At 32.7% G+C, this 26,636-nt stretch overlaps 1 protein-coding gene across 2 annotated transcripts in view; it reads left to right on the top strand.

The window, feature by feature from the left end:
* LOC133190387 (cadherin-99C-like) overlaps nt 1-26,636 on the top strand; it is a 241,959-nt gene that overhangs the window by 54,995 nt on the left and 160,328 nt on the right. Inside the window, exons 3-9 of one of the 2 annotated variants that reach the window (XM_061325993.1) lie at nt 414-479; nt 707-814; nt 6,378-6,485; nt 7,772-7,885; nt 8,508-8,675; nt 8,886-9,006; nt 9,516-9,655. The exons of the other annotated variant lie outside the window; for it this stretch is intronic. Of the exons in view, the coding sequence (XP_061181977.1) occupies nt 414-479; nt 707-814; nt 6,378-6,485; nt 7,772-7,885; nt 8,508-8,675; nt 8,886-9,006; nt 9,516-9,655 (825 nt within the window). The remainder of the gene's footprint in view (nt 1-413; nt 480-706; nt 815-6,377; nt 6,486-7,771; nt 7,886-8,507; nt 8,676-8,885; nt 9,007-9,515; nt 9,656-26,636) is intronic. 2 annotated transcript variants of the gene reach the window in all.

Genomic DNA, 26,636 nt, shown 5'->3' with positions numbered 1-26,636 from the left:
TTATATAATTACAATTCAAACAAAAATGCTAGATTTTGAAAAAATCTACTTTCTGGAAAATTAATAAGTAAATGAATTATATATTAGTAGTCAGTTTTGTATAAAACAATTCAAAAAAAATATTGAAACTCGTTTGTAAATGCTTAAGATCTATAAGATCTAACGTTTTCATCATGAAGGAATCTATTAGGACAGATTTCTTTTTAATATATATTGTTCTTTTTTTCTAGTATCCTTTCTAGAATGGTCTTAAGTTGATTAAATACAGAATTGAAAGTTAACCAATATAATGGATGTATATTTTTATTGCAAGAAAAAAAAATTCATTGCTTGAATTATGACACTACTTTAAATGAGATTTTGTTTTTCCTAAGACTACAATTATTACTTTGACTTTTCCCCTCTTTTAACAGGGAAATTTATCTATAATTAGTGATGACCTTGACAATATTGAATTTCAATTATCTTGTCGCTCTTTGGTAAGTACATATCTAACTGAAGATATATATTAGACTGTTCATCTGACACATTTTCATTAAGCAGTTATTAAAGTTTTTTGATTTATATACATTTTATGCTAACAGGTGATACTATGCTCTATTTGTTCAACGATTTTATTGTTCATTTAATTTCCTAAAAATGTACTTTTAAAGCATTGTATTTTCATGAAAATCATTGATTTATTTCTTCAAAATCTTAATTTTAGAAAGACCCAAGGCAACTTAAGTTTTTCCTGATGCAGCTGGAGATTCGGGATATAAATGATAATGCACCGATATTTAGAAATGCTCCTTATTCTGCTTCTGTTGATGAGGTTTGTCAAAATTAAATACCCCTTCATCATAATCTACGAACTTTAACACTATACTGTGGAATCATTAGACTTCGTGATTTCTCAATTTTCGTGGATTTCGCAGTACATTTAAGGTGCGCAATGGAAATATCGACAAATTTTTGTGATTAAAAATGTATTCATAATCAGGATGGCGATTATTAATTATTAATTATGGTTAATAGCTACATATTGAGGACGATTAGATTTTAAATTTAGACTTGTCACGTGATACGGCAGTCACGTGATTTTAACACAATTGAGGTCACCTATAAATTTCACTAGTGCAAGGACATTTAGTAACCAAATTAAAATTCTAAGTTTAGTTTATGAATATTTTCAACGTGCATTGTAGTTTCTGAAAAGTGCTGCGATCCTATATATATTCTGCTATTTCATTGTTAAAATCGTATTTGTATGACCGCATGTTGTATTTTTTGCTGGTCAACGACATTAAATATAGATATAATAAAATTATTTTCAAGACTTCAACAGGATCGCAGCACTTTTCAGATACCTTAATACTTCTAGAGTTTAGTTGTAAAAGCTTACTATGATCCATTAAGTGTATGCCCTTGCATTGATTGATTTATTAAGACCCTTACATTCTTGCATACAAAATACGCCGCAGTTTAAGTTAAATAGGAAATGGACGGAAAATATATGAATAATATCATAAAGAAGACATTGAATCCAAGTTAATGGCCTATAAACTATCTGTATTGTAAATGATATTTTATTTAATTATAGAATACATTTTTCGTTGAAAAAATATTTCTGGATCCGCCTCTCACTGCACACAAACTGCGTCAAGTTTTACGAAATGACGTCACTTCGTCAAGTGCATTGCGATCAGTGACTTCATTATACCTTGTTATGTGGGATTTAACTAACTACAATACAGCATGCTGAAGTAAGTTTTGATGTAGTTTGATGGTCTCCTACAGTTTAAAATATCAAATTATTTCATTTTGTGGTATTTTTAAGAATTGTTGGTTTTGTATGATGTCATAGTTAAATAAAGCTCCGTCCATTTTTTGTAGCCTTAAGGTATCCGATCCATAATAGCCTCAGATTCAATGAATCTGAATGCATAACAGATATGTATTGGCTGAATTCTCAGTATATGTATACATAATCTTCATGTTTTAGTATCAATATGTAAGAGCGGTATGTGTCCTAATTTTTGACCTTGTCCTGTCCTTGAAGAGTTATCCCCCTTTGCTTTTAATCAATAAAAATCAATTCTAAAAAAATCTTTCTGGTAAAAAATTAGTTTTCAATCGTTTTTCTATTCCTAATGATTAAATACATCTTTCCACCACAGCAATTTTTTGATATTCTTAGTATTTAAATTTTTATTTTCAAAAGTTTGCTTGTCCCCATAGACCTCAATGCATTCTTCATTAATTAATTACTGCTTAGGTAATTATATTTTTGAAAATTTCTCCTGGTAAATCCTTTTCTACTCTAAAATGCTTTGAATTAATTTCTGAGTATTTAATACAGGATGGATATTTAAGGTTAGAAAATTAGGTCCTTTTATGGATCGGATACCTTAACTGTGCTGCGTTCGTCTGTACCTCTCATCCACGAATTTACATTCTCCACGAATTAAGAGCCATTCTCTGTAATGACTTGAACTTTTATATAGGAGCTGTGGCACGCATAGTCTCAGAATTTCTCCAAACTCTCTATGATAAAAGTCTTTGATACCGTAAACTCAAATCAGGCAAAAATTGGTTGCTACGTGTCATGGTTACCATAGCAACATGTCCTAACGTTTGAAAAATGGCATTTTTTAACATGTTCAGAGTCCCACAGTTAAGGTTTGCAGCAAAGCAAACAAGTGGCAATGACTGTTTCTGAAAGTTAAAGGCCTGAGGTCTTAAATGCGTGATAAACATGTTTGGTAAATCAACTATTACATACGTTACTATGGAAACAAAGTATTCAAAAGTAATAATTTTGCTCATTTAATTTTATAAAGTCATACACTTAAGAATTTAAACAATTATAGGTTGAAATGAAAGCAAATAATAGACAAGAGATCCTTGTAACATATACCAAGGACGATTTATGATATTTCTTATAGTTTGACAATGGTTGCTATGGTTTTAATACCAAGAAGGGATTTTAAATTTACTCTTTTAGTGTTTTAATCTTATCCTATTTTTTTAAAAAGCATATTTCTATATAACTGATGATCAATTTTTAAAGGCGTTGGTGTGACCCTAATTTTAACATTTCAAAAAATTCATATTCAATTCTTTAAATAGGGCGTTGCTATGGAAATTAGCCGAAAAAATATGCTTAAAAATCTGAAAAATATTCTGTTTCCTTGGATATGTACCCTTGTATGTAGATTCCCAAAACTTTTATGATTGATATATATGAACAATGAACCTGACTTTTAATTTTGACTACCACCCAATCTCTAACTGGATGCAAAAAGCTGGCACATAGGGTTTAATATTGATATAAAATTAACAAAATCGAACATTTTCCCTTCTTGGTAACCATAGCAACAGTGTTGTTTTTTTTCAACAAACTTTATCAATATATGATATTCAACTTTAGTTCTACCAGATAAGTACTATTCAAGGTGAATACATGTAATATGTTTCTTGATTAAAAGGTAAGTAAATTCTAAAGCAGCAAAGAAATATCACTTTGAACAACTGGTACGTTGTTTCCATGGTTACACTGCAAAGTAACAATTAATCCCAATTTTTCTAATGTTGTTGGTGTTGCAAGGTTATAAGGATGTATATGTGCCAGTCATGAATTTTATTGTTTTTCCTCAAAATAGTAGCATTATCCCAATCACAGCAACAGATTTTGCATGGTTACACTGTGTTACCATGGCAACCATGAAAGTTATTTTCAGAATAATATTGCCAATACCTTATTACTTAAGGTCAAGTATTTTTTATTGTTTTTCTTAGATTGTTGATTTAAGTTTGATCATGAAACATCTATCATTTGTGAATATTGAGCGTTTTTCAGCATTTTTCAGCATCTAAAATGTATTCCAAATGTACCCATGGTTACCACTTACTAACAGATAAATTCTTAATAGTTTCTCTATAGCATAAGTGGCAACAAGGTGTCATGTTTTTGGGAGAATGGTTTGTTTGTTTTTCTTGGTCTTTATTTAGGTGTAATAAAGATTCAAAGTAGCTGAAAATCTCAATTTTTTCAACTTTTCTTGCTGTTACCATGGCAACCAAAACACATAGCAACGAAATTTTATTTGATTTATGTTTCTGGTGTCAAGTTGTTATAATGGGCAAAGTTTCATCCAAATCGGTGACCATGCGTGGCAAAGAAGTTTAAGTGGTTACAGAGAATCGCTATTAATAAATTGGATTACAAAGTCATATTCAATTCCTTTTGTAGGTGTAAAAGAATACACGAAATTACGTCCCAACGAACCTGTAAAATGTAAGCAATCCACAAAAAAAGACCCCCATGAATTCAAATGACTCCACAGTTTTCCCATTAAAATTAAAGACAATCCCTAGGGTGACAGGCCCGTAGAATGCGGGGGCGCACTTTTTTCTGAGTATAGGATTTTGCTATAGTAAATTTCCTTCAGATGCTAGTTTCCCTCCCCCCCCCCCCCCTCACACACACACACACGTTTTGACGTTGTAAGGTCGAGCACTGGCAAATTCCAGGATTTGGACAGTAAATTAGGGGGGTATTTTTTTTTTCCTTGTCAGAAGTTGGCCCCCACTTTTGAAACACTGCTACATGTACTGGCCTGGGTGAACAGTATTTAAAATGCAAAATATCAAAATTTTGTCTTATTTCATTAAAGCTATCTTTAAAATAATAGAAAACCTTTTCAAATTTCAGCTATGTAAATGAAAAGTTATCAAATCTTTCCAAGTTTAATGTGATTATTGAACTAAATAAATCCTCTAAATTCAAACTATGGAGATAGAGAAGTTCTCTTCAACACTTTTGATGTCCGGGTACTTTATTATCTACTCATTCAATGCATTCAAAGTAAAAAGACCAAACTAAATTGAAATGCTTCATATACGAAATAAGTGTGTAGTAAGAAATTAGCAATAAAATAATTTGAACAAGGTTCGATTATTTTTCTCTGCGTTTTATTAAAACCTTTTTTAGTCAGCCCCCGGGCTGACTAGTTACGGTGGGATGAAACTGCAAGTGCGCTTGCGTAATTTGGAATTCTGGGAAAAAGATGTACACGACTTGTTCTAAAGAAACTCGTGTTATTTGCTCCAACCAAAGGGCGTGATTCTTCACAAACACCCTCTAAATAAAGACGCGACCTCGATCTATTTATAGACTGCATTGTTCTTCGTCGTTCTCGACGAAAAATTAAAGAAGAGATTGTTCTAAGTGGGAAATATGATACTATGAAAATATTTCAGTGCTTCTTATAGAAGATGAGAAGTTTATATGCAGAGCACATTTGACACTAGATATATATACCCTCAATCGCCGTTACAAGTTCACGGATTTGTGTGTATTCCTCTGAATGCCTGATGCAAGACTCCCTCGATCAATACCTTGCATAATACATGTACGGGTCGGAATTCATACAATAATCCACTTGCACAAAGGTCCAAAAACAGTGAAAAAAAAAAAGAATATCTTTTCACTTTAATGATGAAAGTTATGAAAACGACAGAAGATCACTTAAGATGTGTAAAGTCTTATAATTTACATGAGGATAGACATGTAAGTGCCGCTTGCGCACGTGAACCGCGCTCACAGGTGAAAAACTGACCACAGTAGAACTGCGATAGTTGAGGGAAACTGCGCGGATTTATAGACAGCCCCCCAAACCCCCCCCCCCCCCAATTAGAGAGAGAGTGAGCGAGATGGAATCCAGTATCATTTAAGGGTATACGTACTGTATGTATAAAATATTTTGAATTTCCAGTTTTTTTACTTTACTTTAGAAGCAATTCTTTTCTTTCCTAATAACACTAAAATGAATGCTTAAATTTAGAAATTGAATTAAATATACATACAGTATGCACCCCTCCCCCTTCCCTTATCATGCATTGCCTCGAACCTGCACGATTAAAAACTTTTATCTAATAATAATTAACACAATCTAACCCAAGGTCTACCTTCCTTTTAAGCATCATAATCAATATCATTTATAGAATTTAACAGTAAAAATGAAAATGTATACATTCTTCAACGTTCAATGATTGGGATCATAGTGGCTTTAATTGTTCATTTCTGAGACGAACTTTATTTGATGTCCGCGCCCAAGAGAAATTAATTGGAGGTCATCATAAAGATCACGATGTAGTCTAACTAAAATTTATTCTATGCTTTATTATTTATTATGTACAGCATTATGTTACAAATATCAAAACGACTGGGCGAATTTTGACTTAGACGACAATGACTTTGAAATTTTAATGAACACAGCATGATGGATAAAACAAATCATATACCATCACAAAACAAGAAAGAAACTTTCTGTATTCCAGTGGCTGACTCTCAGCTTTTTTTAAAAAGCTAACCTTGTAAAACCATATTTTAGTCAGCACCAGTGGGAACAACAGTGTATTCTGGGATAACGGCTACAGATTTGGATGCAGGTAGCAACAAAGAAATAGAGTATGCCATAGTTCCCGGAGATGGAAGTATTGTGAGTGTTTGTATCTTAATTTACCCTGTTAATTAGGTCACCTGAGTCACTCAGGTGGCTTTTTGCTATCTTTTTGTCCGTAAGCTTTTGATCATTTTTAGCTTCTCATAAACCGGTAAATCAATTTCAACTCATTTTGCTTTAGAGCATCTTTGGGAAGGGGGACAAAAATTGTTACTTTCGAGCCTCCCCCCCCCCCCCGGGACCTGAGAGGTGGGGCCAAAATCGTAAGAATTAATGTGATTTTCAAAAATCTTCTTTACTCCTAGACTTGAAGTAGTCAATTTGTTGGCATAATTATAACAAGCAATGCATCCTTAACCAAAATTGTCAGGCCAGGAATTCTTGACTTAGGATGCGGCTCTATTGATCATGTAAAGAAAATGCATCAAAATTTTCAAATATTCTTCTCTCTCCCTGTATATTAAACTGATGAAAAAGTTAAAACTATTATGAGCAAGATTGCCTGTACCAAACCTGTCGAGGTTCGGGGGGGGGGGGGGGGTCTGTATTGACTATAGTGAAAATGAATTATTTCTTTGAACCTTCTCTGCTCCTGGATATATAGCAGATAAACTAAGTGCATGGTTATAATAAACAAGAATGCTTCTTCCAAAATTGTGAAATGCATGACCCCTGAGTACAGTCACTTGGTTATGTAACAGATTTCTTAACCCATAATAACACAACAGTCAAGGTATCTTACTACGAACACGGAGTACCCCCTCCCCAGAATTGCAGTCATTTACACTTTCAAAGAAAACACACTGGCAAACTATTTATTACACGTAATAATGTTTTTTACGGTAATTTAATTTTCACAACCAGATATAGTATGTTTGTCTTAATTTTTTTTTTATCTCCATAAGCAAAACTCTGCTCGGCGACGGGAAAATTCTTCTCTTGCCTCTTCTTAAATTGTGAAACCTGGGTCAGGGGTTCTGGTGTTAGGGTTGATCAGATAGTGAAGATGAATAAATTCTTTGGAAATCTATTGTTAATTCTGGATTTCTTTGAACTCTTAAAAGCGTTACCATGAATTTAGACAACCAAAAGTAATTACATAGCATTCTTAAAAATCGCATCGAAAGAGCATATTACTTTAAGACGAAAATATGTCACTTCTTTAAGCCTTAAATTATTTTCCGTTAATATTTGCTTTGATTTCTAAAATTGAATAAATTAGGGGGATTAAATTGAGAGAAAAAAATAACAACATGTAATAGAATTGTACCTTTTAAGTGGATTAATTATATTAACTTATAAACTACTGTGATTTTTTTTAGAATGATGGCTCAACCAGATTTGCACTGCCTATATCGTCAAGAGGGGAAATAGTTGTTAGCACTTATTTAGATTTTGAATCTGTTCAATCATATAACCTCACAATAACTGCGTCTGTAAGTGTCATATTTCTGATTATTTCATAAAATTATTATCAGAATGTAGTTATATATTTGGAGCTAAATATAACCGCTTTAATTTTTCTATATTGTATATTTTTGCAGTTCCTTCCATTATAACTTAACTATTAGGACCTAGCATGTAATTTATATGCAAAACTATTGTTCCATATTACATCTCAAATCCAGAGGCATTGCAGTAAACAGAATTTGGTTAAAAGAATTTTTGTGATGTATGATATCCATCATATTATCAATTCCAGTGAAGTGTGCCGTTTCGCATTACGTCACGATCTTTTTCGATAGATGCGCCCGGCGTAAACAATTCACAACGCCGCTGTCTGATTGGTCAACTCATTTTATCAACATTGACACGGAGATAGTCTGTTGCACGAGCAACCAATCAAGGATAAGAAGAAACTACCAGTCATAAAGTTTGCGGTTAGGAGGCGTGTATTATATACCTTGATCACAGCTGTCGTCATAGGTTGTGACGTAATGCAAAACGGCACACTTAACTGGAATTAATAATATTTTTCGCGACTGGGCTGAAGTTGAAATTTTGCTTCATGTACTTTTAATGAAGATTTTAATTTTTTGTGGTTTTACCATCATTCAGGACAAAGCCAGCAATATTACAGACAGAAAACAAACTACTTCCACCATCACAATTACTATAAATGACGTGGATGATTTAGGACCCAGATTTGTGTATTCTTCCTGCTTTAATGTCAACAATGTTTGTTTTAACCCAACTTATACAACAAGTATCTCATCTGGGTCAATGGTTAGTTTTTGAACAATTGAGTATATATAAAACAGCAATTTTTACAATGTAAAGCAGAATACTAGCACACTTGTTAACTTATTCCTAAAAGGCTAGTATATTCCACCCAATAGTACAAATTATTGGATATGAATTGATGAATAAAGAATATAAATTGTTTTTCATCATATAAAACATTTTTCACTTGTATATGACATTCTACATTTGTAGGCTGGCACACTTGTATTTAACCCAGTACCTGTGGATTCTGGAAATCCCAATGCAGCGGTTGATATCATTGCAGAGGACGGGGACACTCTTAATGCTCCGATCACCTTTACAATACGACAAAGTCAGTACACAGTTATTTGACTTTTGTATTTTGGATAATATTTTATTTTTGTTTAACATATTTTCTTCACAATTTGTCAAGGGGATTGGACATCACCTGTTGGTACTTATATAATCTTAGAAAACTGCTTTTTCCAGCAATAACCTGACTATAAGAGTAATTGAAACTGATACATAAATTGCTTTGGTATACACAGATTTATCCTTAGCAAGAACCAAAAAATCCCAGGTTTTTCATGAAGTGTTATGACTTTTAAGTGGGTCATCTTGGTAGTTTTAATACTTAAAGTACATAAACAGATAAAATCAGAATTGAAATAGTCTATTTATCGGAAATTTGTTTACGACAATAATATATCTACTCTTTTTATTTCAGAGGTGTTTTGTCCTTTATTTATTGTATATTACTTATTTATTTATTTCTTTATTTATTCATTCATTTATATATTCATTTATTATTTTATTTATTTATTTTTGCCTATTGATATTTGATATTTGTATTTTTTTCAGCCTTGCCATCTGGGTACCAAAACAGATTCCAAGTGACCACTCAAAAAGTTTCTGGCTCAGCAAACCGATATCGAACCCTTGTAAGCCAGACGGCATCCATTGATAGATCAGAAGTAACTGAGCTGGAACTTTTCATTGAGGTTTGTTTGAGCTGTTTTACTGTGTCTTTTTTCTGTGCAGATTTCTAGAAATATTTAGAAACTTACTGGTATTCTGTTTTAAACAGGCTAAAGAAAATTTAGCTCACCGGTACTATGACAGAGCTACAATAAAGTTGTCCTTTGCTGAAATCAATACTGGTAACCAAACTTCTTCAGATTGCAACAACAATTCCCCAATATTTTCTGCTCCAGTATACTTCGTAAACATTTTGGAGGGGAATTATACCGAGAACCACCAACGTATACTGATGGTAAATAATATACTTATTTTTCCTTACTAGTATTTTCCTTTACTATGTAATTGTCATTCTTCATTTGTTCTTCTATATGAAAACAATGTTTGTTTGATTATTGACTGTCTGATATGTGTTACAATAAGTTACTTGGCAGAGACGGATTTTATTTCGCTGTTTGATCTTATTTTCATTTGTTTTTATATGTTTTGGATTGATTTGTTGAGGTCACTTTATGACTTCATGAAGCTAGAGTGGTAGAATTATCAACTTTTATTTAGATATTCTTTCTGTGTGAAATGCATTTAAATCAAATTTTAAAAAAAAATATCTGCAATCCTTTAGCCCTATATATTCAGATTTCAGCCACAGATGAGGATTTGGATGGCATTGATTATGATATTCAGAGTGTTTCAAACAAAGGTGACAGGGTGTTCTCTCTGGAATCAAATATAGTAGGCAAGGCTGTCATTACATGTGTTGGTTCTATTGCTAAGGGACAGTCCTTCGGCATCGTAGTACGTGCAACTGACCGTTTTTCTTATTGCAATCATCCGTAAACAATGAGATCAGGGAGATGCATAAAAATGTTGTTTTAGATTCAATTTATTTTGTATTGAATTGGTGTACCTTTTCTTCTCATTTTCAAAGTTTACTTCACGTCCTCAAAATTTCTTAAAATATTTTCTTTAACATTTCATGAAAGAAAAAAATGCCTCCTGGCGTAATAGTTTGCATCCACGCATCCTATAAGAAAATAAATTGTCAATATTGCAGAAGTTCCTCTGTCCAAATTGAAGTAAATGTTGGTCCTTTTGGAGCGTATTCAACCTCTAGTAAAGCAGTAACTGTTCGAATTTCATATTAATTTATGATATTAATAGTAAGTATTGAAAAAATTTCAGTTTTACGGCTTCATTTTATAGTTTTATTTTTCTAAAAATACATAACATTGAGAGAACTTAATATATAACTCTCTCTCTCTCTCTCTCTCTCTCAAATGATTTAAAAAATCTAAAGTTATAGGGATGTTACGTAGATATCAGTATCTTTAAAAATACATCTCTTATTTTTTTTATATTGTTTTCTCTTTGTTCCAACATATTTCTAATTTCATTTCATATACCAGTATACTTTTTTAAAAACAAAAATGCAGTGTGAATAGGTTTCCAAAGGTTTGTTAGCTATTAATTTTTAATCATGATTGCCTTCACCAAACTAAAAGTACTACGAAATCAACAACGAAATAAGAATAATTTCAATAATTAGATCACATGAGCCAAAGGCTCAAGTGAACTTTCCTGATCGAAATTTGTCCGCTGTCTGTTGTTGTCGTCGTCTGCGTTGGCGTTGTCATTGTCGTAAACTTCTCACATTTTCATCTTCTTCTCCAGGATCACTGGACCAATTTTAAGCAGAGTATCCTTGGTAAAGGGAATTTAAGTTTGTTAATATGAAGGGCTACACACTCTTCCAAGGGGAGATAATTAAGAAAGAGTGAAAAATGGGTTCTTATTAAGAATCATTGGGCCAGAAAAAGTGCAACTTGCATGAAACCTGTAGTGTTGATTCAATTTTGTTCAAACCATGACCCCCGGGGGAAGGGGGAAGCCACTTTGCGCGATCAAAGTTTTACATAGGAATACATAAGAAAACTTTTGAAATTTCTCCTTATCAGCAGAATCATGAGTCATCATATTTATATGGAAGCGTCCTCAGGAAGTGTAGATTCAAAGTTGTTCAAATCATGACCCCAGGGGTAGGATGGGGGCACTATGGGCAATCAAAGTTTTACATATGAATGCATAGGAAAAAAAAGCAAAGTCATGATTAGTCATATTGGTATGGAAATATCCTCAGGTAAAGTAGACTCAAGTTTGTTCAAATCATGACCCCTGAGGGTAGGGTGGGGCCATGATCAAATTTCAAATAGGAATATATAGGAAAAATCTTTTAGGGAACAGCACAGCCATGACTAGTCATATTTATATAGAAGTATCCTCAGATTCAAGTTTGTTCAGATCATGACACCTGGGGTAGGGTGGGGCTGGGGGTAGGGTGGGACCACAAAATATTATAATATCTTAATTTTACATAAGAATATATAGGGAAAAAATCTTATGACGAACAGATGGGCCATAGTTACTCAGGTGAGCATTGTGGCCCATTGGCCTCTTGTTCACATTTCTCATGGAATAAGAAAATCTCGTGTATCTCATATAACTTCAATTATACTTAAAAGCGTAGATCAGGTCAGGACGATTTCCATATAAGGAAGTCAATAACAATGACCGTCACTTGCTATAAATACTAAGAATAAACAAAAAGCTAATGCTTCTGACAAATCAGATAACGGCATTTAGACAAACTCATGAGAAAATAAATAAAACATGTGATTTTAAACTTTTTGGCTCAAAAGATTTTTAAAGAAGAAACTTTTTGTAAACTTTTGCATATTAAGGAATAATACAGCATATGTAACAATTCTACCGTAAACAAACACGACTTGAAAAGTTTAAAATAAATTTTAAGTGGGATTAATATCTGTCACTTTGAGGTAGCAACCCCAGTTGGTTAAATTGCGTTAAGAAATTTGATATGAATACCTCAGCTTTTCAGTTTTTAGAGCCAGGCATGAAGATATTGTGGTATTGAGGATATAACAGTCATTAGTGTTTCCATTGTATATCAAAATCATGCAGTTATTGGTTTGCCTGGTAAGATATGATGATAAAAACATTCATCCTTATTCCCTTTCTCCCATATTTTACACCTTTCCTTTTTGTATAGTGTATATATAACATGGTATTCAGCCTGCACTTGTGAAACCTATAATATTTTAAAACTAGTCTATACGATGAACACTTGCGTGCTGTAGATCTCTACGCATGGAAAGTTCACGTTTTTGAAGAAAATCGGACGGCTAAGCAAAATGTTTATATTTACCAACATAGAACATTTTCAGTAAACTTTATAATTGAAATTGATTGAATGATGTCATCTAGATTGCATTATGTTACACAGCTACATGCACTAATTTTTTCCTGAGATTAAAATGTCAAGTTTGTTCACAGTAAATACCTTATTCTTCAAAAATCATTTCATCTTACAAAAGATATTTTGTCAAAAAAATCTTTTTGAGGATGAGAAGACAAAAGCACGTGTTCTCTTTGTTTCTTTGAAATCTGTTTTTGGTGTGTGTAAAAATGCTGTTTTCTGATTGGGTAAAAACTATCTACGTTTACATGAAGTATATTTAGAGCGACTTTCAGTTATCGTTCTTGACTTCCATTTTTGAAATCGTCCAGACCTCCAGATACAATTATTTTCAACAAGTAGAAGTGCATGTCATTAACGTTTACAACAGAATATTCATTCTTTATTTTCTTGAAGTTTAAAGTTATAAAGTTGACTTTCAGACTCAGCAACTTAAGGCGTATAAGCGATGCATGTGCAGCCTATAATCGCAGTTTTTCAGCACTGCAATGAGGGATGCTTCTCCAAACTTCTGTTCTCTCAGTCTACTTATTTTTTCTTCAATTACCTGATTTTTCTTATTATATGTTTGCATTTTAATCATAAATTTGATCACTTTTAAGAAATCGTAAGTTTTAAAGCATAAAAGATTATGTGGCCTAGCTTTCTTTGATGGTATGTTATATATTTGAATACATGGTAATATCCACGTGTTCCAATCTATAAGCAAAAAAATTCAGTTTCTTATATTTACATTCTAAATTATTAGAAGAATTTTTGTACCAACATTCACTCAACATGTACATTTAGATCATACGTCATGTGGCCTGTAAGAGCTAACGCACTTCAAAATCTCTCAGCATCATTTAATATTTTTTAGATAAATTTACATGTATTCCTCTTTCAGTTCCTAAAGCTTTCTGTGCCTCGGGAAGGATAAAGACATTTTACCTGTAAAAAAAAGGGTATCTTTAACATGTTTCATGTACATAAATATTCATGTATTGTTGAAAATCATTATATAATGATTATATAAAGTCCCGTTTACATGCGCCCATTTACAATTTTCGCAGTGCGTTCATATGTACTTGCAAGCTGTGTGCAAATCGGTAGGTACTAATTTGGCAATTTCCAAGCCCTCTAGAAAAACTTAGATTTTTAAAAACTCTTTATTCTCCCCAATGTACTAAAACGAACAATTCTTTCTTCATTAGTCTATGTAGTTCCCCTTCTCCTCTCCATTACTTGTTCAATAACTACTTTAAACAGTATTATACAATTATTGCTGGGGGGGGGTTTAAGTCAATACTATGATTTAGCTTCCTGAGGAGTAAATATTCACCGAGTCCGAAGGGCGATGTGAACATTGAAGGTGGTAAAATCATCGTATTGACCCCCAAAAACATGATTAGTTGGGTTTTTTTTTATATTTGATTCAATGATTAAATGATACAAAAATTTTCAGCAATCAATGCCATCTAAGAAGTTTACATTTCCTGAAATCCTAGCCAAACGCAATGAAAGAAGCGGGATTAAAATAAACATAAAAAGTTGTATTAAAATGGAATTTTAAAATCTAGTTTAGGTGCGGTGTAGGAAAAATAAATGTCAGGCACGTAAATAGAATCGATTTTGAAGGGGGAGGGGGTATAAGGATAGATAAATTGACAACTTACCTGGAAAAAAATCTTTGACTAGCCACCCCAAAAAAGGAGAATTCTCCAAACTCCAAATTTTATTCGAGGGGGGATATCGTCCATTAACGGTGGACCAACCTTTGCATGAACATTTATATACTCAATTAAATGTAAAAAAAAAAAAAAAAAAAAAAAAAAAAAAAAAAAAAAAAAAAAAAGATGTGTTTATGAAACACTGATGCCCCCGTATGGCATCTTATAGCGAAGGTTAAACTTTCTCAATTGCAAATCAAATATGTTGGTACCCAAAGTAAGGTCTTGTCCCGAGGAATATACCTGTGAAATGTGAAAGCCCTAGCAGCAACCATTGAAAAGATATGGAAAATGTTTAAGTTTTTCAAAAGAAAGTCAAACATCAAGGTCAAGGTCAAATGGTCAAAATTAATGGTGACCAAGGAAAGGCCTTCTCACAAGAAATACACATGTGAAATATGAAAACCCTAACAGAAACCGTTCAAAAGATATAGCCAAGGTTAATGTTTTCCAAAAGTAGGTCAAACTCCAAGGTCAAGGCAAAAGGGCTATAAATGTTGGTATCCGAAGGAAGGTCTTGTCACAAGAATTACATATGTGAAGTATGAAAGCCCTAGCACCAAGCGTTCAAAAGTTATGACCAAGGTTAAAATTGGGTAATTTTTTTTCAAAATTGGGCCAAACTTCAAGGTCAATGTCAAAAGTTCAAATATGATGGTACCCAAAGAAAGGTCTTGTCACAAGGAATGCACATGTGAAATAAAAGTTATGAGCAATGTTAAAGTTTTTGCGGACAAACAGATAAACAGACAACAGACAGACAGCTAGACGGACAGGGCAAAAACTATATACTCCCGAATCTTCGATACGGGGGCATAAAAAAAAGAAAAGAAAATTACCTTCAGAAAAAAGGACCCCTTCACCCCTCCCACCACCCCAGATTTATGTTTCTGGATGTTGTAATCACCTGAGTTCTTTGGGTACATGTGAAAAAAATTTCCAAAACTATTTGTATCAATTTGGAATTTCCCGATCTATTTCAGTCCAATGTAGAAAAAAAGTGTTATGTTCATTTTGAAGATCACGTGCAGGTGAACATAACGTCGTATTTTTTCTGCAATGTTGGATCTCAGTCAATCAGAGATAGGAATTATTCAATCATATAAAATGGAATTTATCGACACAGCAGAGGATCACTGCTCTTTCCAATTTAGTACAAGAGGCACTTTTCAAAGAAGCAATCCATTGTTTTATGTAATAGACAATATATCTTCACACGTGTGTAAATTCTGCTAAGTCTTCACATGGTTGAAAATACACAGAGAGTAAATTTGCTCTAAAGAATTCAGCTGATAGACAAGAATTTGAAATTCAAAACGATTTTGGGAAAAAAGCCTTTCTTTTGAAAAGGATTTTTTCATAAAGTTTGCAGGGAATGACTAAAGTACCCCGCATCCCAACCCCATTTACAGTCAATATTGAGTTTTAAATTAAATTCCATGCCAAGCATTATTTTCAAGTACGAATAATATTTTTAGTATATGCATACATATTATCATATTCATTTAATCATCTCTTCATAGTTTGTTGAAGCCATGTTTATTGATTGCATGTCTTATCACCTTGAAATGTTTAACAGGCAAATAAACACTGTCTCTCCTTGTTCTGTATATTGAAAAAGGCATAATAGTGGTCAGTATTGAAGCATTCCGATAAATTTTTTGCTCATATGTTTGTATTTTTACCCTTTAAGTAATTTCATTGTATAGTGGATATCTTGAGCGGTGTTACTGTATTGTTGCTAATTTAAACACAGGTGTTGGCATACCTATCAATTTTACCGAAATTATTTGGAAATTATTTTTAAAAATACGCAATACCTATTATAATTATTATTAGTATTACTTTTTTTTTTTATTTCTTAATAATTTCCGTAAAATTGATAGGTATGCAAACTCCTGTGATTTTAAAAAATGTTGTGCATTATATTAGATTGGAAGACAATGTGCACAGTTGTGATTCATTTTGTTTTTATCTGTTTGTTCTTAATTTGAATAAATGAGGAAGTAAAATGAAAACTTTGCTTATCATTCATAGAAAAGTAATTGAATTCAGAAGGGAGTATATCCATTTTAGCTCACCTGAGCCGAAGGCTCAAGGTAGCTTTTCCGATCGAAGAGTGTCCGGCGTCTGTCTGTCGTCTGTCGTGTGTCGGCAGTCGTTTGGTGTCTGTAAACTTTTCACATTTTCGACTTCTCCAATACCACTAGGCCAATTTCAATCACTAGACCAGAAAAGTTAAAATTTATGTGAAAACTCCATTACATACCGTAGATTCAAGTTTGTTCATATCATGACCCGGGTCCACAACAGGGAATCAAAATTTTACTTAGAAATATATAGGGAATATCTAAAAAAAAATCTTCTCAAGAACAGCAAAGCCATGATGAGTCCCGAGGGTATGGCGGGGCCACACCAAGGGGTCAAAGTTTTACATAATAATATATAGGAAAAAATTTTTAAAAATCTTTTTTGGCAAGAAGAGCAAAGCCAAGATTAGTCATATTTATAAAAGAGCATCCTCATGTAGCATAGATTCAGTTTTGTACAAATCTTGACCCCCATGGGCGGAGCAGGGCAACAACAGGGGGTCAAATTTTTACATAGGAATATATAGAAAATATTTTTTAAAAATCTTTTTCTTAAGAACAGCAAAGCCATAATTAGTTATATTAATATAGAAGTATCCTCAGGTAGTGTAGATTCAAGTTTGTACAAATCATGACCCCCTGGGGGTAGGGCGGGGCCTCAACAGGGGTTAAAGTTTTACTGAGGAATACGAAGGAAAAATCTTTTTTTTTTAATATTCTTTTCAAGTACATCAAAGCCATGATTAGTCATAATAAGGAATGTCACTCTTCAACTTTTAAGAAAAGATTATTCAGAACCTCTCACTTCAAAACTATTACAATTCAATTTTTACAACATATTTGAATTAAACAATGCAAATTATAGAACATTCAATTTCAAAACTGATCACAAAATCATAAAGAAACAAGATTTATGGGGGACTATTTTTTGTAATGGAAGGATATTTAGAAGAAAATTCTTGAAATCTACACATTTGTTAAATTTAATATCTTGGAACTTTAGCCCTACATATTTTTACTCGCAGCATTTTTTCCGTGATCATGTGCTAGGAATATTACATATAGGTTTCAATTAATATTTTTAAAACAAATTTTACACATTCACTCAACAGACTTTGCAAAGAAATGAAGAAATATTGAAGAAGTTAAGCTAAAATTTACACTTGGGGGGGGGGGGGGTGGGTTGGCCTAAAAATCTCATATTTTGACAATATCTCCAAATTTACATCAATGGCCCCATTTTTTCTTTATTATTTTAAACAACAGGATACTTCCAACTGATCGGCACTAAAGTCATAAAAAGCTTTTAACAAGAAAATATTTATTGCATATTTAGATTTTTAATATCCCAAATATAATCCTTTTTTAGTGCAAAAAGGTCACACAATAAGTTATGCGCATTTATTTGCATGACTTGTCCAATGATAAATATTATTCACACAATTTTACGTAAAATAAGATTATATTTATTGCCATGATTACATCTGCTTAAATATAATAAATGTTAAAGTGATTAACTTAAGGGTTACAATTTAAGTGCAAAAAGGCCAAGTTCATTGTACCTTTGCTCACTAAGATGTACACTGACCCCCAATTTTCTTTGCGATTTTGAGTCTTGCTATATGAGCACTTATCTAAAATATACTTCTCAAAAAATCCTTGATATAACTTATTTCACGAGTGACATACCTTGATGACCCTTTTTTTTCTTGCTTGTCAGGGAATTTTTGGTAGTTGATAGTGTCCCCTCAACTACTGAAAATGTATGGTTGTGCCCCCCCCCCCCCAACTGAAATTGCTTCCTATGGGCCTGCAGGTAGTGTAGCATCCAGTCATTGTTAATACGTCATGGTTTAGAGGTTTTCTGAAATATTCATTTGACCAGTAACATCTTGTTCTTCAATTTAAAATCAACTATAGACAATTCAACAAGATTTTACAAAGTCGAAGTGTTCAACAATGGTCAACTCTTTTCTCGAATGAAATTTTAAAAGTATTAGCATTCAACTAATGGTAATTAAATGGTAAAAAGCAGTCAATTGAAGGACCATTTTAGGCAAAGCAGTTGACAACTTATCAGAAAAGCATTCAACTCCTAGTAGTCAATTGTTTTCAAGTATTCAATTGATGACTAGTTGAAAGCTAGTCGACGATTAGTTGAATAGACATTTTCGTATGGGGTATTATGTGGTGGGTTCACAATTCAAATTACCCTAAGTGTCGTAATAGATACTTTTCAAGAAACAAGATTGACTCAATTTAATACATCTTGGAGAAACGAATCAAAGGCCACACTTACAAAAAAAAAGACTCAGGACCCCAAACCAATATAAGTAGCCTGACCAAAATGATGGCCGTGGATATAATACTCTTAAAAGGTAAACCTTGTACAAGACCCTTCCCTTGTATAGACATGAAGGTCTAAATATTGGATGCTGGATGTTACCCAACCTCTCGAACTATGTACTCTTATAACAGTATTATTAGGCGTTTTTACCTTGGCCGAGCTAGCTTAATAGATTGCCGGTCTTGTAAACAAAATTCCTTTTGACAGTCAAAAGTCTCTCCCAGTCCCCTTCCCTGTCAAAAAATGAAGGTCTAAATATGGGATCCTGGATATTATCCAGCCCCTAGAACTATATACTTTTATAACAGTATTATAAGCGGGTTTTTTTTTCCATTTTTTGGCCGGGCTAGCTAAATAGGTTGCCGGTCTTGTAAACTTAGTTCCTTTTGACAGTCATACGGTCCCTCACAGACCCCCCCCCCCAACTTTCCAAAGAAGAAGGTCTAAATATGGGATCCTGGATGTTATCCATCCCCTTGTACAAGGTTTACCTTTTAAGAGCATTATAGCAACGGCCACCATTTTTGGTCAGGCTAGCTACATTGGTTTGGGGCACTGTATCCTTTTTTGTAAGAGTAGGTAACTTCTGATTGCCAAATAAATGTTTCCTGAATTAAAATAACTAGTATTGTTAGAAAAATTCATTTCTTTCCAACACCTGAGACTTCCTCTTTGCTTTTTAAATGAAAAGATATTTAGCAGTACATTGTACGTAATAGAGAATTTGAGCAAAGGAATATTGGATAACGTAGAGTTCAACTTTGGATATAAAGTACTGGCTACTGAGTCTTTTTCCTTATTATTTATAACATAAACCAGAAGTGTCTGATGAGACTGTAGCTCTACTGGTTTGTACTTAAAAGTAGCACTTGGACTTGAAACTTTGCAACAGCAATACATAGAATAATGATCCTTGGTGTAGTTTCTTTTTGTTTTATTGGGATTTTTGTATTATTAAGATTTATTGCGATCAGACTAAATCTGTAGGAGGAGTAGCCTTTGAAAAGAATTTTACAGAAATTTCAATTTTAATAACCATGACAACATCATTCAACAAAATCAAAAACAATAGAGACAATTTTGTATCATAGTGTAGTCTACTTGTGTGCCAAGTTATACTGAAATCAGATCAAAACTGTAGGAGGAGTAGCATTTTGAAAGTATTTCAAGGACATTTCTATTTATACTGTTATACTGAAATCAAAGGCAACACCGTTCATCGAAATCAAAAACCGATACAGAGAATTATGTATCTTAGTATAGTCTACTTGTGTGCCAGGTTATACTGAAATCAGACCAAAACTGTAGGAGGAGTAGGGTTCTAAAGAGTTTCACAGAAATTTGTATTTTTAGTAACCATGGCAACATCATTCATCGAAATAAAAATTCGTTACTCAGAATTATGTATCATAGTCTAGTCTACTTGTGTGCCAAGTTATTATGAAATCAGATCAAACCTGTTTTGAAAATATTTCAAGGAAATTTCTATTTTTAGTAACCATGGCAACACCGTTCATCGAAATCATAAAACCGATATAGAGAATTATGTATCTTAGTATTGTCTACTTGTGTACCAAGTTATACTGAAATCAGACCAAAACTGTAGGAGGAGTAGAGTTTTAAAAGAGTTTCACAGAAATTTCTATTTTTAGTAATCATGGCAACACCGTTCGTTCATCAAAAATCGATATATAGAATTATGTATCATAGTCTAGTCTACTTGTGTACCAAGTTATACTGAAATCAGACATAAACTGTAAGAGGAGAAGCGTTTTGAAAGTACTTCCCAGAAATCTCTATTTTTAGTAACCATGGCAACACCGTTCATCGAAATCAAAAACCGATTCACAGAATTATGTATCTTAGTGTAGTCTACTTGTGTGCCAAGTTATATTGAAATCAGACTAAAACTGTAGGAGGAGTAGCGTTTTGAAAAATTGTTTACAGACGGACAGACAGACGGACGGACGACGGACACCTTACTATCGCATAAGCTCCTCTGGTCTCTGACCAGTTGAGCTAAAAATCAAGTTATATTAATTTTTTGTTACCTTTCTAAAGTTTATTTCAAACTTCAAAAAGATAAAATGAAGCTATGTGCTTAACCTTCCCAACTGTTGTGTAAGTCATCCTTTATATATGCACCACAAACATCGTCTTGCTAAATACAAGGAAGTTTATTTCTATTTTAAGGGTTGTGTCAAGTCACAGAGGTAAGGACAAATGAATGGTTGAAATATTTTAGCTTATTTTACCTTGAAAATACTATATACAGTTTGATGTAATACAAACTAAATCAAATTTAAAACAATCAGTGAACTTAAGCTTGATTAATTGCATGTGTCGCTTACTGATCATTGAACCATTTAGTGTGTTTTTTCTCTTTGACTAAAGCCGTTGAACGATGCAAGCGCCATGTTGTATTTAATTACACGTAAGAATAAGTGAAGTGGGTTATTGGCAGTTACACAGTGTGTAGTATTTAACATGTAACAAGTCTTTATCAAAAAAAGTCTATATAATAATTTTTATAGTGTAGAACTCGCATTTTAAAACTTCATTTATACTTATGGTAATTTTCTTCTATCTGAAACCTTGCTACAGAAGTTTAAAATGTGCTTAAGATGCAATTCTAAAAAAGATTAGATAAGACAATACCTTAATTTTAAACTTAAAATATGTCTAAAGGCATAGTTCTTAGGCAAAACTTACATATATTTAATCGCCGTGAAGTCAAGATTCATCCAACGTGTTTCTTTTGGATAATTTCAAGTGTCTTCATAGAGATTATAAAATCTTCTAAAAGTAAAGGTTATACCTTACGAAAGCCGGATAGGCTCATTTTTGACAAGACCAAAAAAATATTTAACTCGTTATAACGAGATAATTACCTCGTAATAACGAGTTGGTATCTCGTTATAACGAGTTAGTATCTCGTTAAACCGAGTAAGTATCTCGTTATAACGATAAGTTATCTCGTTATAACGAGATAATTATCTCGTTATAACGAGTTAGTTATCTCGTTATAACGAATTAGTATCTCGTTATAACGAGTTAGTATCTCGTTATAACGAGTTAGTTATCTCGTTATAACGAGTTAGTATCTCGTTATAACGAGATAATTATCCCGTTATAACGAGTTAGTTATCTCGTTATAACGAGTTAGTATGTCGTTATAACGAGTTAGTTATCTCGTTATAACGAGTTAGCTATCTCGTTATAACGAGTTAGTTATCTCGTTATAACGAGTTAGTTATCTCGTTATAACGAGATAATTATCTCGTTATAACGAGTTAGTTATCTTGTTATAACGAGTTAGTTATCTCGTTTTAACGAGTTACTTATCTCGTTATAACGAGATAATTATCTCGTTATAACGAGATAAAAAATGATCTAAAGAGTTGATACATCTAAGTAAAGAATAGACCATTATTTATAGGAAATATACAGAAGCGAGTAGATCGAATTTGTTTGAAGTGTGCGTGATAAAGATTCAATGGAACAACAGCATACTAGTTTTATGTATTATGCCTTTGATTAGTGTTGTTTATTGAAAAGACCGAAGACAAATATACGGAAAGTTATGACCGCCTCATGTTGTTGTGTTATACCTTAAAATTGCAAAATAGAGTTAGTGTCATCTTTAAATGGAATGTATATAACGTCAAAATTTTGTCAACATGTACAAGGAGATCAGAAAAAATATATATATATACTCTGGCTGATTAACTGCTCTGATCAAGCTTTCTTGACTTTGTTAAAATTATGATAATTTTTGCGTAATATTTGTCGCAATAAAAAATGCATAGAAATAATCCCATTATTTCATATATTCCGAATTAATAATGTCGATATGATACCATTTGTTAGGCTTTAACGTCCATATTTTGATAATTTCTTGTCTGTTAACAAGGAATTCCAGTTCAATTCAAAGGGGCAAGATCAAAATTCAATGTCTGACAAAAAAAAAACTAAATTCACGTTGTTTTTATCACCAATCCCTCCTTCCCCTCAATAATAAATATGATGAATTTCAAGAAGAATACTGTACTTATCACTTAAAAATTTATATATTTCTTTTGTTTATTAAAAGAAAGAAACATTTTAATTTACCAATTTGGCATGAAATCTCATGTACAATATGTATTTTTGCGTTATTATCAATGTGGTAGAATAAAAAACTTTTGGGGCTCTTTATTCTACGGAAGCCACAATAAAAAGGTGAAGGTCAGCAGGCTGAAATGTAGTGCATGTAGGAAATTCACATGCCTCACTTTGACAATAGTAAAAACAGTTGACGTTTTTGTGATCCTTTTTGGGTATAGAATGAAAGTTTAATATCTAAAGTTTACAATATGATATGCATTAATTAAGGTGTATTTCAAGCATAAATTATGCCTAAAAATATGTATTGTATAGTGAGACAGGATTTTTGATATTTTCACTCGTGCTTCGCACTCATGAAAATATAAAAAAAATCCTGTCCCACTCGTGAAATGAATTCCATATCAGATACAAAACATTGAATATCCTCCATTTATTAACCCCCCCCCCCCAAAAAAAATCAATCTCTTTTTGAATTTAAAATTATATGCTTGCAAAGTATACGCAACAAATATTGTGATTAGGAAAATAATTAATGATATTGCTTCAATGTTGTATTACATGTAATAATATACATGTAGTATTAGCCCTATTCGTTTATCAATCCTAAGTAAAAAAACTGAACTGGCTTTGTAAACTCTGTAAACTTTTTTTGTTTTGTAAACTCTGGTTTGATGTTTTGTCACTATGTGGTAAACATAAGATCCACCAAATAGACGTGAATCTCAAATAGGTCTACGTGAATCTCCACAGTTTGGACCCCCCTCCCCCCCCCCCGGAAAAAAATATAAACAGTGAGTCATGACAGAATATTAGATAAAATATCAATTAATATCAGCAGATCAAATCTAACGTCTTATTACTTAGCAGGATGATATATCATTTTAGCTTTATCATTCCTAATCATCGTGGACAATCTGCATAAGCTTAGTCACAAAGTTCAAGGCGAGGAAGGGGGGGGGGGTAAACCAAGTAAAATATTTGACAAGCAAAAAAAAAAAAAACAAACAAACAAAACAAAACAAAAAAAAACAAAAAAATTTGATATTCAAACTAGGAGTATTCGCCATTATTTTCGAGAGATATTTACTCAGGTAAAAAAAAATCTGGAGAAAGGGGCACAAAGATACTGTTGACCGCCCCCTTTTCAGAAAAGGTGGTGGGGACATTAGCCCCCTATTACTACGCCTATAATCTAACATGCTGATGTCTCACCACACACCTTCATCAAAACATTTCTGAATCTCAAAAATAACATATGTATCACACTGTAATCGTATATATTATATGTTGCATAAACGCGTGCGATATGTTGCACTTATATTGTCTCTGATATTTAATTTTAGCGGTATAGAAATTGATACATGAAAGTGTATAAGTCGTCGAAAACATGTCGAAATAGTGTCATTCATCAGAAATGGTTGTCATAAATAAATTGCCAAAGTTTAAAGCAAGTATATTTGGCAATATTTTTTAAAGAAAAATATCGCGTCCTAATGCAACAATTTGAGGAGGCGTTCACGAATTAATGCGTAAATGTGTTCGCCTTAGAGTTGCTATACTTATCAAAATATGATTATTGACAGCAAGATAGTTCAAGATTTAATCATAAGTAAACTCTAGAGCAAATTAAATTTCAACCATTAATCAATTGTTCAAGTTAAATTTGACTGATAATTACTAGCTAAAAATTCAATGGCATTAAAACTATAAAACTATTTTTATTCCTATATTGCTATTAAATCTCAAAATAAAGAGAAAACTATCTCGTTATAACGAGATACTAACTCGTTATAACGAGATAGCTAACTCGTTATAACGAGATAACTAATTCGTTATAACAAGATACTAACTCGTTATAACGAGATACTAACTCGTTATAACGAGATAACTATCTCGTTATAACGAGTTAATTTTTTTTTATCTTGTCAAAAATGAGCCTATCCGGCTTTCGTAATACCTGGTATGCTTCGGAGACTTATATAAAAATATCTTTCAAATCTCGGTTAGTTTATTGTCGTTTATAAGAAAACAGACGATTATTTGAAATTCAAAACAGTTTATCCACTGTTGCTTGAGTTCCAGGCTAATTCTTATATTCAATTCCTTTTTGTTGAAGAAAAGTCCGAAAATCAATTTCTAATAGTAAACAAATGCCATGAACTTTATTTTTTCAGACATTGTCACTAATCCTTTTCTCATTGTACATGCACTATTTCTACACATAAGAAAGATATCACGCAATGCATTGTTAAAATAAAGGGTCTTTCCTGAAAGACAGGTTTTGTCAAACGCCTTTCTTGTCAAGTTAAACAATATTTAACTATATTCCAAAAGAGGACTGGTAATCATTTATCTAATGTTATAAATGACTCATTGCTCATCATTTCAATACATATATATACTTTTTATGTTGCCTGCAGAGCAGAGCGACACTAAGGGACTTTACCCGGCGTCTGTCTGTCTGTCTAGCTGTCCGTCTGTCACACCCTATATCTCGAAAACTGTAAGAGGTATGGCTTTGATATTTTGCACATATATTGCTTGGCATGATGGCTTTGTAAATTACCAAGGTTACCAACCTAGTAACCCTTGACCTTGACCTTTGACCTACTTTTAAAAATAGTTTCATAGTGCCGATTTACAGCATATTTTTTACATTTAAGGGGTAAGTCTTTGCTATTTAGCATGTGCACTGTGTGTCATAAGACAATATGAAAAATACCAGCATTATAATTCACTTGATCTTGACCTCTGACGTACTTTGCAAAAATACCCTGGGTAGTTTAATCTAAGTTATGATTTCTGAATTTTGAGAGGAAAGATATTGATAATTAGCATTTATACATATTTATGACCTCATGATACTGTAATTTGAAACTTTATGATATTCAGTTACCACACAAACTTATATTTAAATACCATGACAATACATCGGGATCGATATTCCACAATGGATCGTGTAGACTGACAATCAGTAAAGACAGAGTGAAATCTCTTTTGGAGGATTATTGGAAACGCGTTTAGCTCATGAAAAAGTACTTTGAAACTGTATGATATTCAGTTGACACACAAACTTATATTTAAATACCATGACAATACATTGGAATCGATATTCCACAAGGGATCGTGTAGACTGACAATCAGTAAAGACAGAGTGAAATCTCTTTTGGAGGATTGTAGGAAACACGTATTAATAATATGATAAAAAGTTATTTCTAATAATTTAAATTTAAATATTCATTTGAGGGTCAAGGAACCATATTTTCTTTGATTGTTAGATTCTTTCGCAGTCATACTATCAATGGATGCCAATTTTTCCTTGCAGGCAAATGCAATTACCATCATGCTAGTAGTAAATAAAAAGCTGACCATTATTAGATTTATTTACACCCTTAATGAAGCTCAAAGCAGGCGACACAAGCGTTCCTTGGAACACTCTAATTTTGACTATATGGTTTCTTTTTCCAAATAACTAGG

The sequence above is a fragment of the Saccostrea echinata genome, unplaced genomic scaffold (assembly GCF_033153115.1).
Source record: "Saccostrea echinata isolate AGI-Se365-2 ecotype Australia unplaced genomic scaffold, CSIRO_AGI_Sech_v1 ptg000022l, whole genome shotgun sequence".
NCBI classification, from domain to species: Eukaryota; Metazoa; Mollusca; class Bivalvia; order Ostreida; family Ostreidae; genus Saccostrea; species Saccostrea echinata.
This window is presented reverse-complemented; position numbering and strand designations above follow the sequence as displayed.